The sequence below is a fragment of the Plectropomus leopardus genome, chromosome 19 (assembly GCF_008729295.1).
Source record: "Plectropomus leopardus isolate mb chromosome 19, YSFRI_Pleo_2.0, whole genome shotgun sequence".
In the NCBI taxonomy this organism is placed as follows: domain Eukaryota; kingdom Metazoa; phylum Chordata; class Actinopteri; order Perciformes; family Serranidae; genus Plectropomus; species Plectropomus leopardus.
Genome location: NC_056481.1, coordinates 1,789,709 through 1,807,424, shown reverse-complemented (window position 1 = coordinate 1,807,424; position 17,716 = coordinate 1,789,709). Strand labels below are relative to the sequence as shown.

At 42.4% G+C, this 17,716-nt stretch overlaps 1 protein-coding gene across 1 annotated transcript; it reads right to left on the bottom strand.

Annotated features, from left to right (window-relative positions):
• Positions 1-327: 327 nt before the first annotated feature.
• LOC121959290 (ras-related protein Rab-40B-like) lies at positions 328-16,448 on the bottom strand. The gene is given in 7 exon segments (XM_042508538.1): positions 328-732; positions 1,236-1,287; positions 1,289-1,462; positions 2,675-2,752; positions 4,701-4,761; positions 7,609-7,669; positions 16,132-16,448. Coding segments are annotated over 7 exon segments (861 nt in total). The 5' UTR covers positions 16,274-16,448; the 3' UTR covers positions 328-439.
• Between the last annotated feature and the right edge of the window lie 1,268 nt (positions 16,449-17,716).

Here is a 17,716-nt window from a genome sequence, read left to right as displayed (position 1 = left end):
ATTAAGTCTTTTTTTCCTAAAAATATTTCAACTTTATCTTAAAAAAATCAGATTTGTTTGCCCAAAAGTGGCCCTGATACTCCGTTGTATTTCTGAATGAAAAAAACTGGTTTCAAACGATAGCGGCTGCAGAAAAAAGTCCTTGCTTTGTCATTTCGACAACGCTTCCTGTTGACACTGTCCTCTGTGATCGAACGGTTACCCACGACAACAAGACAGACATCAAACGTCACCAAACAGCTGTTTTTTTAACAGTTTCAGGTGATTTTTTTTGTCCGAAGTTCATCAACAGTTTTTCATGAAAAGTTTGAGTTTTGTCTGTTTATGTGCATCATGTACATCATCATGTAATCCAATCGTAAGTCCTTTTCTGCTGCTCTGTGACAGGTTTTAGGAAGTAGCAGGGTGTCACAGGTGACGGTGCGTTCAGGTGCAGCGGTTAGGATATCTTGCAGCTGTTCCTGCAGCTCTGTGCAGACGGGCTGAGCGGCGGCGGCCGGATCAGTTTGGGTTTTTTCAGCAGTGTGCCTCCTGTCCTCTTGGTGGCTCCGTGGTGGGCGTTGGCGGTGACAGAGTAGGAGCGTCCGTGCATCATGCGGGCGTTGAGGCCGTTGGCCATGGAGAAAGACTTAAGGTGAGACTTGAGAGCCAGAGGGAGGGGGAGTTTGTCCACCAGGTGGACCGGAGTGCAGGAGACGATGGAGCGACAGCACAAGTCCTGCAGACTCAACACTGACACAGAAAGAAATAAAATATATGAACATGTTTCTGCACAAGGGCCTTCGTAATATGTATTTCTTTTTCATATAGTGTGTGAAATAAATAAGGAAATGGATGGGGTCTCAGTATTGAGTAACAGCAGCTCAGTGAGACAGACAAACAAAGCGGAGCAGCGCGGATCTCAGACAGCGTGGAGTGTAAAAGAATGCAATTAATTTTTATTTTCCATTGCTTTTTTCCTTGGTGTTGACTTAAATCACAGCACAGACCAAAAAGGTGCAGTGTGTCTCAGTGTCCAGCAGAGAGCAGCATAAACCTGCCAGAACTAAAATAGACTCGATACACTCCAACACATTAGGAGGCAAGAAGAAGCTTTTGGTTTTAAAGGTGTCATTAAATAAAATCCCATAAAACCACATTTTACTTATAACAGACTGTTTTCAGTGTAGTATTTGTACTTCTACTGCAGTAAAATGTCTAAATACTTCCTCCCCCCATGCACCGCCCTGGCTGACCTTTGTTTGGCCTCCACAGCCGCTCCATGCCGTGTCTCATCAGCACGATGGATGCGAGCGAGTTCAGTGAACGACTCGGTAATGTTGAAGTTGCACAGCGGGCTGACCTCGAAGAAAGTGACACCCAGCTTCTCCGCATACACCTGCGCCTGCTCCGTGGTCACCTGCCGCTTGTAGGCCAGGTGGAGGCGGTTCCCGACGAGGATCTTGGGCACTCCCGGGGCATGCTGGGTAAAGAAACATGGATTGTGACAGGGACACGGGTCATTCAGTGGACGCTTTCTCAAACTCCTGTGTAAGAAGTGATTTTTTAGGACTCCGCTCAAACCGAGGCAGGACCTAGGTATGGACACGGGGGTACAGTTTTTCTCTGGTTTTATGACATTTCTAGGATTTCAGGACAGTACTTAGACTTTAGGACATTTCCCAGATTTCAGGACAGCTCTTTGATTTTAGGACATTTCTAGGATTTTAGGACATTTCTGGGATTTCAGGACAGTACTTGGACTTTGGGACATTTTCAGGATTTTAGGACCTTTTCAGAATTTTAAGCCTTTTCTAGGATTTTAAGACATTTCTAGTTTTTTTCAGACATTTCAAGGACTTTAGGATGTATGCAGGATGTCGGTACATTTCTAGAATTTTAGGACGTTTCTCAGATTTTGGGAAGTTTCGAGGATTTTAGGACATTAGGGTCTTAGCTAGGCCCTCTGTTGGGGGTGTAGGGGATCCTCCTCTGGCTCTTTTTTTGATAAACAAGCTCTATTTTGATGCTGTTTTATGTCTCTGACACCTTATGGAGACTAAAAGTAAAAAAATTCACAGTGTCAATCACTTTATTTTTATTGTGAATTAGAAAATGTTTGGGGGGGGACACACAGCACCCTGTTGAGGGGCCAGATTTGTCCCATGGGCTGTAAATTGAGAATTACTGCCCTTGTGAACAAAAAGGCACAAAATTGAGCCTGTTTATCAAAAAAACTTTGTATAAAAACATGAAACAGTTCAGCATACGCGCTGAAAGAATAACTCATATTACCCACCAACAACCCCCCTTCAAAGCAGTCCAGAACCGGACCTGGTTTACATATTACAGATGTATAACCAAAATGTACAACCACTACACTTTTCTTGGCTTGAATTCTGAACACAGAGCTAAGTGGGTTTTAAAAACAAGAGTCATCAAATGAAGTTTGGTCAAGCTGCCGGTGCAGCGCCCTGGTACAGTGCGCTGCGTTCCCGCCTCAGAGCAGCATTGTTTGCAGTGAGTGGGTTGTTGTTGTGAACGCAGCTGACTCATTCAGAGAGGAGCCGAGATTAAACGGCATCTAAACGCTAAACAATGTGCTGAGTGCAGAGAAACACGTCTCTTCAGACGTGACGATGACACGCAGAAACTTCAGAAACACACGGGACCGATCGATCGATCGAACACTGACCTCGTCGATCTCTTTGATCCACCTGTCGATCCCGTCAAAGGACCAGCGGTTGGTGATGTCGTACACCAGAATAACTCCCTGAGGAACAGAAGGAGGCGAAGTTTAAACAAATTACAATTAACGTGCAGAGCAACTATAATTTATCACTAATTAACCCTTTGAAACCAAGAGCAATATTATTTTTCTTTCTTAGGTATTTAACCCGATAAAACCTGAGCAAATGGGAGCGATTTCTTCCAAAAAACATAGGAAAAAGGCAACGTTCAACTCGGTAAGAAATGCTCTAAAAATTACAAGAAATTAGTAGATTAGAGAATTTTTGTTTTGTTTTTAAACCTGGGAAGAAATGTCTGCAAAGAAAAAGGCTATTTTACAATTATTATAATTACATACCTAGATTTTTTTCTTGATATTTATTATAATTATTATAAAGAAGCTATCAGCTGATGATCATTTAAGTATTTTTCATACAAAAAGCCAGATTCTGCTTTCTAAATACTTCAAACTGATCTGGATAACAAACACTTTTCATTATTGTCTGATATTTTATTGATAAATTGATTGATAATGAAAATAACTGTCAGCTGCAGCTCTAACATGTTAATTTTCATAGCTGCAGCACCAACACAACACTGCATGCACGTGTTCGTCACCATCAAGTCTCACACACACACACACACACACACACACACACACACACACACACACACACACACACTAAAGATTCATGATCAGCTCTCAGCCTCGCCGTGGCGATGGTGTCACTGTTGCCATGGTGATATCTCCTCTGTACCCACTAAAAGCCCGACTGAGCGATGACAACAACTTCATTCAGCGAAAAGTGTTTTCTTTGTGTCTCCGCTGGGAACATAACAACGCCGTCTGCGGCTGTTTGATGAGTTTCTTCACGCGTCCTCTCAGAGCTCAGAGAGTCTGTCTGAGGTCAGAACAACAGCACACACACAAGCTCCGTCAGAGGACCCAAAATTAACTCTTACGAGCATCAAACTGCTCCAAAATATCGGGCCTCGGGTGATTAAAGGTCCAGTGTGTCAGGTTTATGCTGCGCTCAGTTAACGGTGGATGGTAGACGGCGGATTGGCGACACTTCTGTGACAGCACGGGGAAAAATACATAAATAAATATATAGACGGACTGGCAGGGCGGCAAAATAAAACACACATGACCATATGTTGCTATGGCGATGTGTCAAAAATAGATTAAATGTATTAAATAAAATCATTTTGAGTCTATTATTTTATGTAATTATTGTAGCTTTTTACATTGAAGGAAGCTCTCTCTACATATCAAATTCCCTCTAAAATGTAAAAAAAAGTTGAATTCCCTCCAAAAGTCATTATTCATTCGTCTTAAACGTGGATGGCGAAAAAGAAAACCGCACTTACTTTCTGTCTTGTGCATCTTTGGCTGAAAAAAGAGACGTCGACAATAACAACATGTCTTTTTTCTTTTAGATTTAGATTTAAATTTTTGATGATAAAAAGTTATCAGTTTTCTATTGTTCAGATCAGCAGTGTTTTCTCCTTGTGTTGGATATATAAACACATATATATCCGTATATATATATATATGTGTGTGTGTGTGTGTATATATACAGCATTTGCCATCGATCGTCCTGCTCTCGTGGTGAGGATTACAGTTTAATTACCCGCAGAGCTCTCTTAACCCTAACCCTTTCCAAAACAAACAGACCAGCTGATTTAAACTGATAAAAACACTGAATAAAACAGTTTTATGTTTAAAAAACTAAAAATAAATCAGCCTTTTTTTTCCTACGCAAAGGGATGATAACTACACTGGCCGGCGCCAAAACACGACAAAGCGGATGTCCCCATCGAGAGCCAATGTTTGGTTTATCCGAAGAAACATGGCGGTAAATATTTGCTGTGTTATTTGTTTCGGTTTAGATGAAGACACAAACTGCTCATTCTGAGGAAACAAAAACCCTAAACACACTAAAAAATATCGATATATGTCCAGTTTCTGACAGAAGACGCCCACGTACCTGCGCTCCTCTGGAGTACGATCTGAAGATGGTGCAGAACCGTCCCTGACCAGACGTGTCCCTAAAAAAAACACACACAGACACTAAAAGGTCAGACATTCACACACATTCACACACACTTTTCAGTTCAACATGAAGTCTTTCCAACCTTCGGAGGAAACTCGCCGAAGCATCTTCTCCACCGAAACAAACACTTATGGACTGATGTTGATTTGTCAGAGGTCGTGGTGCTGGGTACAAATATTTCATTTGTTGCAGAACCGTGATGCTTTTCTTTAACGTAACCAGGTCATTTTACCGCAGAACTGCGGCTGTTTCATGGCTACGAAAGACTACTGGAGGCAGGCGAGAGAAATATTTTTGAGAGGAGGAATTTTTTTTTTTTATCATGCACATCCAGAATAAATGTTGAGATTAAAATCGAAATGTTCGAGAATAATGTCCAAAAACAATGTCAAGAAAAAAGTTGAAATGTCGAGAATAATGTTGAAATACAATATCTAGTTTTTTATCAACACTGTATTTCAACATTTTTCTTGACATTTCAACTTTATTGTCGACGTGCATAATGAAAAATAAATCTTCCTCCTCTCAAAAACATTTCTCCTGCCTGGCCCTAATCCTCCTCCGTACGTGGCAGTAAAGGGAAAGTTTGGATTTTTTTTTTTAAGGGGGTTGTAAGGGAAATCAATTGATTCTTGAGTCCAAGTGGACGTTTGTGCCAAATTTCAGGAAATTCCCTCAAGGCCATATTCAGATATTGCCTTCACAAAAATGAGACTAATGCAAGGTCACAGTGACCTTGACCTTCTACCACCAAATTCAAATCAGTTCATCGATCAGTCAAACTGAATGTTTGCATCAAAATTTCAAGAATAAAATTTCATCACTTCATCATTATATTCTATTAGATATTTGTGTGAAATTGTATCATAATGAGTGTACAAATTCTTGAGTTATGGCCAAAAAACATGTTTTGTGAGGTCACAGTGACCCTGATCGCCAAAATCTAATCAGTTCATTGTCGAGTCCAAGTGGACATTTGTGCCAAATTTAAGGAAATTCCCCTCACGCCATTCTTGAGCAACGCAAAAGCAAATGTTGAAGCATAATAATCTGAACCATCCCTTTAAGGATCCGTTCAAAACTGCGACCATTAGCACGGCATTAATGCCGTTTTGAGGTGTCATTAAGGCTGCTGAGCTGTTCGGTCATTTAAGTATGACAGAGTTTTGGCATGACTTGTTTAACTTGACGCTTGTTTCTCAAGTCTTTCTTTTCATGGATAAAAAAGCACAGTTTTGTATGAAACAACACACTGAGTTTGATCTTGTTATTGTGAAATGACAGTTTTCTCAGATGCAGGAGTGGCTTTAAAAACGCTACAATCATAATAAAGTCCGTGTGTCCTCCCTCCACAGAACACGACTGGACCGTTGTTTTCGTGTCTGCAGTGAAAAACAAGCAGCAGAGCTGAATACCACAGCAGTGTTTGGGTTGGCTCGTGAGGACTCGCTGGCTGCTGGCCTGCTGCCTCTGACCGGGCCAGCTGCCGCTCTGCAAGTCAGGTGGTCCGGCGAAACCACAAAGATTCATCACGAACTGATACTGAGACGCTCCATCTGTTGTTATTCAGGACGAGAGTGAAAGACCCCAAACAGGAGTTCTGCGTGTCGCCGTGTGAGCGAAAACGTCACATCGGGTCAGGCGGGGATTTACTCAAAGTGTGTGTAGCCAGGGGAGAGACACACACACACACGCCCGAGCTAAAGCGTCTCATCCGCTTAAACATCAAACAAAGTTTCAGATTAATAATTTAATATTGACTGGGCTAAAAGCAAAACCGCTCTAAAAATACCTCCGAGAGGGCCGGCGGTTTAGAGCCATGGGTGACTGAACGTGTGTGTGTGTGTGTGTTTGTGTGTGTGTGTTCAGTACATTAAGTGCACTGCAATCCCACTAACGTCCTTCTCCTTTAAGTGAACATGTGGAGGCTTTAACAGATGCATTAATGCAGCCAGTGTATGTTCTCGCTGCGTGCATTAATCCTCCTTATTTGCCTTTTCGTCACTGCAGTTGTTCATATATACAGGAAAGTTTATTAAGACGTTTTTTCCAACACGACGAGACATTTTTCAGGTTCTTTACATTTATTTCTGATCTCAAAGTCTGATCAGATGCTGCCTTCAAGTGCAAAAAGGACTTTTCTAAAGTGTCGACGCAGCAATGATGTGTTATTATTTTATAACGGTGATACTCAACTTGCAGCTCACGAGTCAAATCTGGTCCCCAATAGGGTGCCAGGTGGAACCCCAACTATTTCCTAATTCACAATAAAAATAAAGTGATTCACACTGGGAAATGTTTTTGTACTTTTAGTACACATAAAATGCCAGCGTGCATAAAACAGCATCAAAAGATACTGTTGATCAAAAAAAGTGCCAGTGGAGGATCCCCCACACCCACCGACGGAGAACCCAGCTGAGCTAAAAAATGTCCTAAAATCTGAGAAATGTCCTATAATAAAGAAATGTCCTAAAACCCTAGATATGTCTTAAAATCTAAGAAATGTCCTGAAATCCTAGAAATTTCCTAAATTCCTAGAAACGTCCTATAGTCCTAGAAATGTCCTGAAATTTGAGAAATGTCCCAAAATCGAAGAAATGCCCTTAAATCTGAGAAACATCCTAGGGATGTCCTGAAATCCTAGAAACGTTTCTGAAATCCCCTAAAATCCGAGAAACATTTTAAACCGCGCTGCATTCTTCTGTTGCACTTGTGAGAAACCTGACCTAAAGCTCAAAGAAGCCAAAACATAGAGTTATATTTTCAAAGATATCTTTATATTTGTATATTTGGCCAGAGAGAGAAACTATCGATGTGAGCGTGCACGTGGCGTGTAAAGTACCAGAGCTGCAGCTTGACTCTCCTCCCGTCCAGAAGGATGGTGGTCGTCTTATAGTCGATTCCTGAAACAAAACAAACAACAAACACATGAGTCTCCTGTTTTTAAAAAAAAACAAACAATGAATTTAAGGTTTAAATAATTAACTCAATAAAAGCAGAAAATAACATTAATGTATAATATTTTTTAAAGCTTAACTCTGAGCGATATTAAAGCGGCCCTGAAGGTTAATAATTGGCACTGAGTTGGTTTTCCAAAAGTTTTTCTTACAGGTAATTTTTTATGAATTTTAAAGTTTTGAGCTTTAAACAGTCTCTGTAGCGCCACCATCGGGACTTTTGGCTCCCAAAACCCAGCGAGGTAAGTCAAAATTAGGACTGTAAAAATAAGAAACGAAGGACGATGGGCTGAGTTCTCCTTGAAATAGTCCAGAAATTACTGTCGCTTCATGATTCTGCTTCATAACTGAACTCAAACAAGCAGCCACAGTTTTAACGACCTCAAACACGCCAACGTTTTATTCTCTGTTTATATGATTCGTATATAAAACCTCTTACGTAACGTCTGCTGCTCAGCGGCCGGTGTTAATGCTCCTGTTACAAGGTGTGAGAGAAATCATCTGTTATCCTTTTTTCTCACTTTTAAGAGGTTTCACAGGGATTAGAACCAGCAACCTCCCAGCCTCCATCCACACGTCCTCCTCTGACAGCAGATTAAGAAAATCCACCGCTGGAGGCTCCAACACGGCCACGGATTTACTTTCAGAGTTTCAGAGATTTGTACCAGCGCCCGCCAGCTTTACACACACACACACACACACACACACACACACACACACACACACACACTTGATTAGCTGCTAATATCAGGCTGCTGTCACACGAGTCCCCGGCGGGAACAAAAAAGCAGCGAGCAGCTCGTCTCTTTTATAACAGTAATTATCAGGAGCTGTCTGCAAGTGACGACGCTCCAACTGTGAAGCTTCAACAATGGCTGCCAACGCACACACACATGCACGCACGCACACACACGCACGCACGCACGCACGCACGCACGCACGCACACACACGACCTCAGAGGACCCATCAGCATGAGTTACAGTAAGAGATGCTGGCAGTCACATACAGTCACCTTCGTTTACCTGTGTGCGCTTAAACCAGCAGAACCAGTTCACCTTTAAGGTCTTTTTCTGAGCACACACGAATAATTTCATGCAAATAAATCACACTTTAATTTAAAAATTTGAATCCATTTCTCTCTATGAGCGTATCTACACCAAATTTAACCGATCATATTTTTTCACAGCTGGTTGGATTACTGCCAGTTTTCTTAAAACCCATTCACCGATAAAAAAACAACAAAAAAACGACTCAAACCTGATTTGATTTGTGATTTCCTCAAACGTCATCATAGTAACCAAATTTCATAATTCTGTCACTCACACTGTCACACAACATGGATATTGATCAGTTTAGGGAGAGCAATTTCCAGCTTCTCGTGGCTGATGAGATACTGATGACTAATAACTTCGTTTTGTTTGTTTTTCATCACCCGAGGGTATGAAACGCTGTGATGTGGTGAGTACAGATGAATTTAATCTGTGTATTTTCATCAAAAAATCGACATTTCAGACCAAAAGCTGGAAAATTGTATTTCCGTAAAAGAAAGTCATTTTCAAGAGAAAAATCAATTCCGTTTTAAGATTTGGGGTTTGTGTTGTGTCGCCGCTGAGAGGCTCCGAAAAGCCGCTAAATAGTGATAAAGTCGGCACGTTAGTAGTCCTCTCCTCCCGTCACCCTGGGACTTTAGATCGTCTTGTTCGTTTGTTTTTGGGCGTGAAAATGTTGTTTTATTGCATAAAATCTGTAACAGTGTCCCCCACACTACAGTGAAAACACAGATTGACGAAAAATCTCTTCATTGGCGGGGAAAGAGTTAAAAAAAAGACAAAGAAACAATGGGTTAAACCCTGCTGCTGACTGATACAGTGTGTGTAGGACTGGAGGAGCGAAACCATGGCAACACGGGCCAAAACAAAGCAATTTATGCTTATTATTATCGGTTCTATTTATTGGCCACAAATGTTATTATCGAAATTATCGGTATGACGTCATAAGTCTCATTATCGGGTGATAATTATCGTGCATCCCTAATATATATATATATATATATTATATATATGGGTCATACCTGTACATTAATACGTGTGTGCACATATCATTCGTCAGCCAAACAAAACAAGTAAGTATACTATACTATAATAAGTAAACTGAGTGGTTTACTGTAAAATAATACATCATCATTTATTTGTTGATTATATTTTAATACTCTGAATCTGTGAAGTAACTAAAGCTGTGATATAAATGTAGTGCATTTAAAAAAGTACAATATTTGCGTCTCAAATGGAGTGGATTAGAAGTATAAAACAGCAGCAGAAAAGTACAAGTACCTCTAAATGTTACTTCAGTACAGTACTTGAGTAAATGTGGAGTGACGGAGCCTCGAGGCGCATCAGAGCGAAGAGAGGAGGAAGACAAGATGTGATATAATGTAAGAGTTATTCTGGGAGGAAATCCAACACACACACACACACACACACACACACACACACACACACACACACACACACACACACACACACACACCACTCCCCAACCTACACACATATGTTCGGGTTATTACACACACACACACACACACACACACACACACACACACACTCCCTCTGGTATGCTGCATGATACATGAAGCATCTTGGGAAAGTGGTGTTACATAAGAGGTTTGGAAACAGTGAGGTTTGTAGACGGACGTCAACACAGTGAAACAGCACAGAGCGCTGGTGTGTGTGTGTGTGTGTGTGTGTGTGTGTGTGTGTGTGTGTGTGTGTGTGTGTGTGATGATGCCGATGATGCTTACAGTGTTAGCGTATTAAAGGACCATGTCAGTGTTTTAAACTAGATGATTACATCATGGCTTTTGTTGTATTTAAACAGGACTTAAGCTCGTCTTCAGGTTCACGTTTGTATTTTAGGTTTCTGTTCGAACACGTTTTCTTGGTTTACAGGTTTTGTGTACCACATTAAAGCGATTTTTAATCAGCTTTGTATCAAATCAAAGTGGGACAGGCATGTCAGCTGTTAACCGTCCACTGGTTGACCACGGCGAACACTTTTGATCAGTTCGACATGTCAGTCTGTTGGTGAATTTTGCTAATCTTTACATCACTGCACCTCAATCGGGTACGCTAGGAGCCAGCGAGCTAGTGGAGTGGCTCATTATCGCTCACAACATCGCTCAACATGTGCCCACCCTCCGGTCGACCCCAAGCTCGTGTCAAGTCAACATTATTCATAAAGACCAATATCACAAATCACAACGTGCCTCAGACGACATCCTCAGGAGGAGCGACTGAGGAGGGAGGGATGGCCATAAACATGTTTTTCAGGTCACCGTGACCTTGACCTTTGACCACCAGATTCTAATCAGCTCATCACTGAGTCCAAGTGAACGTTTGTGTAAAATCGTACGAAATTCCCTGAAAAGGAGTTCTCGAGATTCTGAGTTTACACGAATGAAACAAACAAGGTCACAGTGACCTTGACCTTTGACCCAAGAAATCTAAGCACTTCATCTATGAGTCCAAGTGAACATTTGTGCCAAATCTGAAAAAAATCCCCTGAGGTGTTCATGTAATTCTGACTTTGTTGTTGCCAATTAAAAGCTGACATTTGAGAACAAGGTGAGGCAGCTAACTAAAGCTGCAGCGAGGTGAGTAATTAGAGTTTTAGCGACGCTGTTTGTTTTTTATTTCCCTTTTCGGGGACTCTGGCTCTCTGGGGAGACGTGTTGGGACTCCTGACCCAGCCACTGACAACACGGTTTCCCCCACTTCAGGCTGTTTGGCTCAGCTGACGGAAAACCGGAGCTGTGAAGCCTCGATGTCTGCCGTTTCTGGGTCGCCCTCTTTAATGGGAGGCATGACGGGGAGATGGAGACATAGCTGTGGCCGGCGGCTGCAGTTTAGCGGTGAAAACGCGGGACGTCTGCAGGACCCACTGGATCGGGATCAACGGCCGTGAAGGCTGCAGGCGGGCGTCCCCGGCGGGGGCTTCGCTCTGCAGCCAAGTCCAGAGAGAGGAGCTGCTATTAACGGGCCGCGGTGCCAGAAACCGCACGGGGGGAAGCCTTGATTACAGAACACACCGACGCAAGCTGCCAAAAATGCACACAAACGCCCTCTTCGTTTATTTTGTGTGTTTTATGTGCTGCTGATAATCACTCGCACAAAAAGAAATGGTTGTTTACAATTAGTTTTTAACGCCTGTGAACGCCTCTTTTGTTTCGTAACATCTCTTCAAGTGTTGTGTAACTTCACAAAATCACTCCAACAAACAGCCCGAGCTTTAAAAATCCCTGAGAGTCGAGCCTCAGGGAGACTCTACGAATGTGTGTGTGTGTGTGTGTGTGTGTGTGTGTGTGTGGGCTCAGCGGGGGTATAATGATGAGGAAAGTGGAGTTGCTGTCGGTGTTGCCAGGAGAGGCTGACTCACTCCTCTGGATGTGTGATCCCACTCATACAGATCGGGGTGACCTTGCCGGCTCGCACATGAAAAATACAGAGAAGTGACTCTTTTTATTTATGCATCAAACATTTCAGCTCGACGTTCACACATTTCAGCTCGACGTTTGGACGCTACGACGCTCACCTCACTGTGAGAACACATCGTGGTCAGGACATGATGTTCACTGACTGCGTGGCAGATGTTGGTTTTTACGTCTTTATTTCTGCAGGTATTTGGTCATAAACCAAAGTACTGGACACGTTAAAACGTTGACCTGACGATGGCACGAGATGAGAAGTCAGAAGATCACAATGTTTTTACAGTAAATCCTGAGAAGAACACGAATAAAGAACCACATTTTATCAAAATTCATCCAACAACTGAGAAGTTTCAGGCTGGATCAAAGCGTTTGACCGACCGACCTGATACTCTGCAGGAAAGTCGAAATTTAGCACAAATTCTAATTTGCAGAAAATGACGCTTGGTTGTTGTGGTGGACGACGATAAAATGAATATACTCGATGATTGCAGCGTATTCCACGTGATATATGAAATGTTTTTTTGTGAACATTGTATAAATTGTATATATAAGTATAAATAAGTAGAAATGATCTTGTTGCTTTTGTGGCAACCGGCATGAGCTCCAGACCGTGACTATTAGGTAACATTTTTCAACCACGGAGCACCACTATGACTCGCAAAAAATATTAATATTTGAACTGGAGAGAGTTGGGAAGTTGCTCTTCAGACTTGGTTGTGTTCACGTGCTTTGAGGTGGTAAAGTGGGAACGACATGGAAGCTACAAGTTGCATTTTAAACGAAAATTTTTCAACGATAGCTAATGGGAGCAAAACAACAAAATTTAGCATTTTTAACCATCAATTTCTGACATTGTTTCCATTTCTGCTGCCCTGAAACGTCACGCAAACCGTCACAACTCGGGTATCATCAAAATTTCCCAATTTCTCGCTCGTAATTGTGATCTAAGAAGGCCGTTCATGTGCTCATAACTCCTAAATACGATACTTCCGAGGAGTACATGAATGCAGCATTAAACACCCAGCATGAGTCGGCTCTCCTGTCATCCATCCAGGATCACTCTGATGTTATTCGACCTCTGCCCCCCTGACCTCTGACCTCCTCTCTGCTGACGGTTGTGTCAGCAGTCTGAAGCTCGGAGGCTTTTCGCCGTTGTCGCGCTGAAGTCGCTCCGGATGCTGCTGTCAGCTCAACGCCTGAAATATTAACAGCTGCAGCAGGACGGGTTTACTTTGATCTGAGGATCCAGTTGTCTTATCAGAGTCACAAAGTGACGCCGAGACGTAAACACAAATCTCTGCTGTCGCATCAGTACACACACACCGAGTATTCCTAAAACTCTTTCACTGTAAAATGAAAACACGTCTGCAAAAACATCCCAAATTATTTTCAGATAACATAAAGGCACAAAAAAAAGATCTTTAAATCAGTTCTCCCCGCTCAGCTCTCTGTCCAAACAACAGGTTGTAAATGTTTTCCTCATTACATCATCTTAAATAAATGGGATCAGAAAAATGTACAAAGTCGCAGTCGTCGACCTCACAGTTACATCATGTGCAGAGCTGCAGAGCGTCGGCTCGTCCTGGACGCCCTCCTGCGGAGCCGGAGTGAGTCATGAGCAGCTGCCGCCAGCATTTATTAATACACCTCACACACACACACACACACACACACACACACACACACACAGTGTGTTTATATTAGTTCACATTGGATTTTATCATTTTTGCACCAGTGTGGTTGAGTACTACGATAAAACGGTATTTCTGACTTTCAGAAATTGTTTTTACACGCGCACACACACACACACACACACACACACACACACACACACACATATAAAAACACATAAAAACATATAAAATATACACACATATATATATATCTATATATATATATATATTATGTTTGAAAGAAATCAACCACTTTGCTGCAGATTCAAAAGCAGCACAAGAAAACTGATTTTGATCCAAGTCTCAAAGAGTTAATGACGACCACAAACAGTTGTTCAACAGAGCCCAACTCTCTCCACCAAACCCAACAGCTACAGACAGATACAGACAGATACAGACAGACACAGATACAGACAGACACACAGACAGATACAGACAGTTACAGACTACAGACAGACAGACAGACAGACACAGACAGACACAGACAGACACAGACAGATACAGACAGACACAGACAGACAGACAGCTACAGACAGATACAGACAGAGACAGACACAGACAGCTACAGACAGACACAGACAGACAGACAGACAGACAGACACAGACAGACACAGACAGACACAGACAGACACAGACAGATACAGACAGACACAGACAGACACAGACAGATACAGACAGACACAGATACAGACACAGACAGATACAGACAGACAGTCACTGTTACTGGAGATCAACAGACTCTGCTGATGGAGAAGCTGCTGAGACGACGAGCACAGACGCTGCAGAAATCAACATCTGCACACATCAGACTCACTGAACACTGAACACTGTACACACACTGTACACACTGTACACACTGTACACACACTGTACACACTGTACACACACTGTACACACTGTACACACACTGTACACACACTGTACACACTGTACACACACTGTAGATGCTCTCAAACGGCGGCCCACATAAATCCTCTTTTCTCTTTCAGACCTTATGCTGAGATTCAGTTTCAGTCCATCAGACTTTGAATGGCTGTTTTTTGTCTTTATTTCACTGACAAAAACTTGCCTTTTTTCACCTTTTTAAAATGTTGGTGATATTTAAAGGAAGAAGTTTTGGGAAATTTTGGGGGGCGTGTTTTTAAAGAAAAGGCATCAGGTGTTATTATACAGGTTTGTGAAACTGAATTCCATAACTTTTCCAAACTTTTGCAGTATAATACAAAACTTTTCTAGACTAATTCAATGACTTTTCCAGGATTCTCATGACCGTATGACGCCTGAATATATTAAATTTAATAATAACAGCACAATCTCTTACGGAAGTGAAGCTGTCCTTCAAAAAGTAAACACTGGAGTTGAAGTATAAAGTAGCACAAAATAGAAATCAAAGTACGAAAGTAGAAGTACTTCAAACTTGTATTTCACATTCAACATTTTACAAGTTCCTAGCAACTTTTTTAATAAAGTCAAGTGAAAATTTAAATGGAAAAATTAATAAATAAAAACATCTCCCTGAGGTTTTACAAAGAGAAGTTCATCTCATGCTGACATTTTCTTTGCACTTTTCAATTAATTAATTATATGTGAAATCAAAAAAAATAAAATGCTGACACAGATAACAGGCAAAATGTCAAATATCGGCTGATAATCGGCCAGACTGATAATCTGTTGACCTCTTTAATAACAGCAAAAGTTGTAAAGTAACTGAAAGTATCCAATAAAAAAGCACAGCACTGGAGTCGAGGTATAAAGTGGCAGAAATTGGAAATATTCAAGTAAAAGTACCTCAAACTTGTACTCAAGTGCAGCACTGTCTTAAGTTTTGTTTTCCCCCAGTTTAGTGATTCTAAACTCCCAGTGATTAAGGAGGTATTCCAGTTAAGAGTGACTGGTTTCAGACTGGGATTCACCGCCAAAGTGTCTCATGTTACCTCAAGAAGGAACAAACCAGTTAACATAACATTTAGTGTGTGTGTGTGTGTGCGCGCGTGCGTGCGTGCGTGCGTGCGTGTGTGTGAGAGGGGTTGTTCTGCATCATGAGTGCTCCCTCTGTGTCTGAGCTGTCACTTGGTTTGATCCACTGTCTTCAGCGCTGCGTAAACCGTGCGTAAAAACAGGAAATCCGTGCGCATAAAAAAAAAGATAAAGTCCACAAACACCTAACAGGCAGGTTTAACGTAAATAAATGACCTCATCACCTCACCCATTCTGTCCCACACACCCTCCTCCTCCCCCGGCGGTCACTCACCCATGTTGTATCCGTACGGGGACTCGGTGGCTCCGTCCTGCAGGCTCGCCAGGATCTCGCCCTTCCCGACGTCGCTGTCCCCCACCAGCAGGAACTTGAGCAGAAAGTCGTACGCCCGCGCCGGGCTGCTTCTGTGGCTCATCCTCGCGGCAGATGACAGCTGCCCGGTCCCATCATGAGACTCGGCAGCATGTAGCCGAACCCTTCCGCCTCCTCAAAACACCCCGGTCCGAAAGCGAGAAAATACAGAGACGCGTAAAGTTCGCTGAAAGTCGGTCTGAAGTCGGAGTCCTTTGCGCGTGTTTACATGCACCAAACAGTCCTGTCACGCGGGTCAGGTTGTGTCCGGAGAGCCACAAGTGTCCGCTGATCCACCGACAAACAACGCAGGACGGTTACTGCGCCCTCTGTGCCATCTGCGCGCTCCGGACGCGCTGCGCTTTTACGCACGACGGTGAAAAAATCCTCCGGTTCAGTTCGGCTCCTGCTGGACTCCGAACTGAGGAAGAGGAGCTGATGGGTCTCTGGCCTCCCTCCCTCCGCCTCCTGCTCCAGAGGAGGTGGTGTCGCGGACGGAGATGGAGGAGGAGGAGGGGGAGGAGGAGGAGGAGGAGGAGAGGGAGTCCAGCCCTGCCTGCCTCTGTCTCATTGGTCCATCCTCCGAGTTGCTAGGGCAACCTCGAGCCTAACGCTGGAGACGTCCGTCAACACACGCGAGGGGACGTCTGATTGGCTCCCCGGCGTGACGTTTAGGCTGCACGGGATGAGATGAGCGCGCCGCTTCCTGTGTGTGCCTACAAAATAAAAGCATGACAGAGCGATACATTGCCATTATCACATTTTCAAAATAATCCCAGAGTTAGATTATTTTAAACATTCAAATAAAGATCTTAAGTATTTTTTGAAAAAGTAACGTTTAAAGGTTTTTTTGCTTGGGGGCCACTTTTACAAAAATGACTGAAGGCCAGGGGCCCGGCCCGATAAATGTTTCCAGGATTTTAGGACATTTATCGGATTTTAGGACATTTATCGGATTTCTAGGACATTTATCGGATTTTAGAACTTTTCCAGGATTTAAGGAAGTTTTTAGGATTTCAGGACATTTACAGGATTTTAGGACATTGCTAGGTTTTTATGACAATTGTGGCATTTTAGGATGTCTCTAGGATTTTAGGATTTGTAAGATTTTAGGATTTGTAAGATTTTAGGAAATTTCTTGGATTTTAGGAAAGTTCTCAGATTGCAGGGTGTTTCTAGGTTTTTAGAACATTTCTAGAATTTTAGGATGTTTCTTGAATTTTAGGGCATTTCTAGGATCTTAAGATAATTCTCAGATTTTAGGACATTTCGAGGATTTGGGGACATTTGTTGATTTATAGGACATTTCTAGGACTTTGGGATGTTTGGGCTGCTGGAGAACATGGCGGTGCAACATGGTGATCTCTGTAGGCGAGTACCTGCTCCCTATGTGGATATAAAAAGCTCATTTTAAGGTAACAAAAACAAATTCTTATTTTCAGATTATTATATGCTAAAGAAAACAGATTTATTATATTTCATTTCTGACAATGCATGTCCCATAATC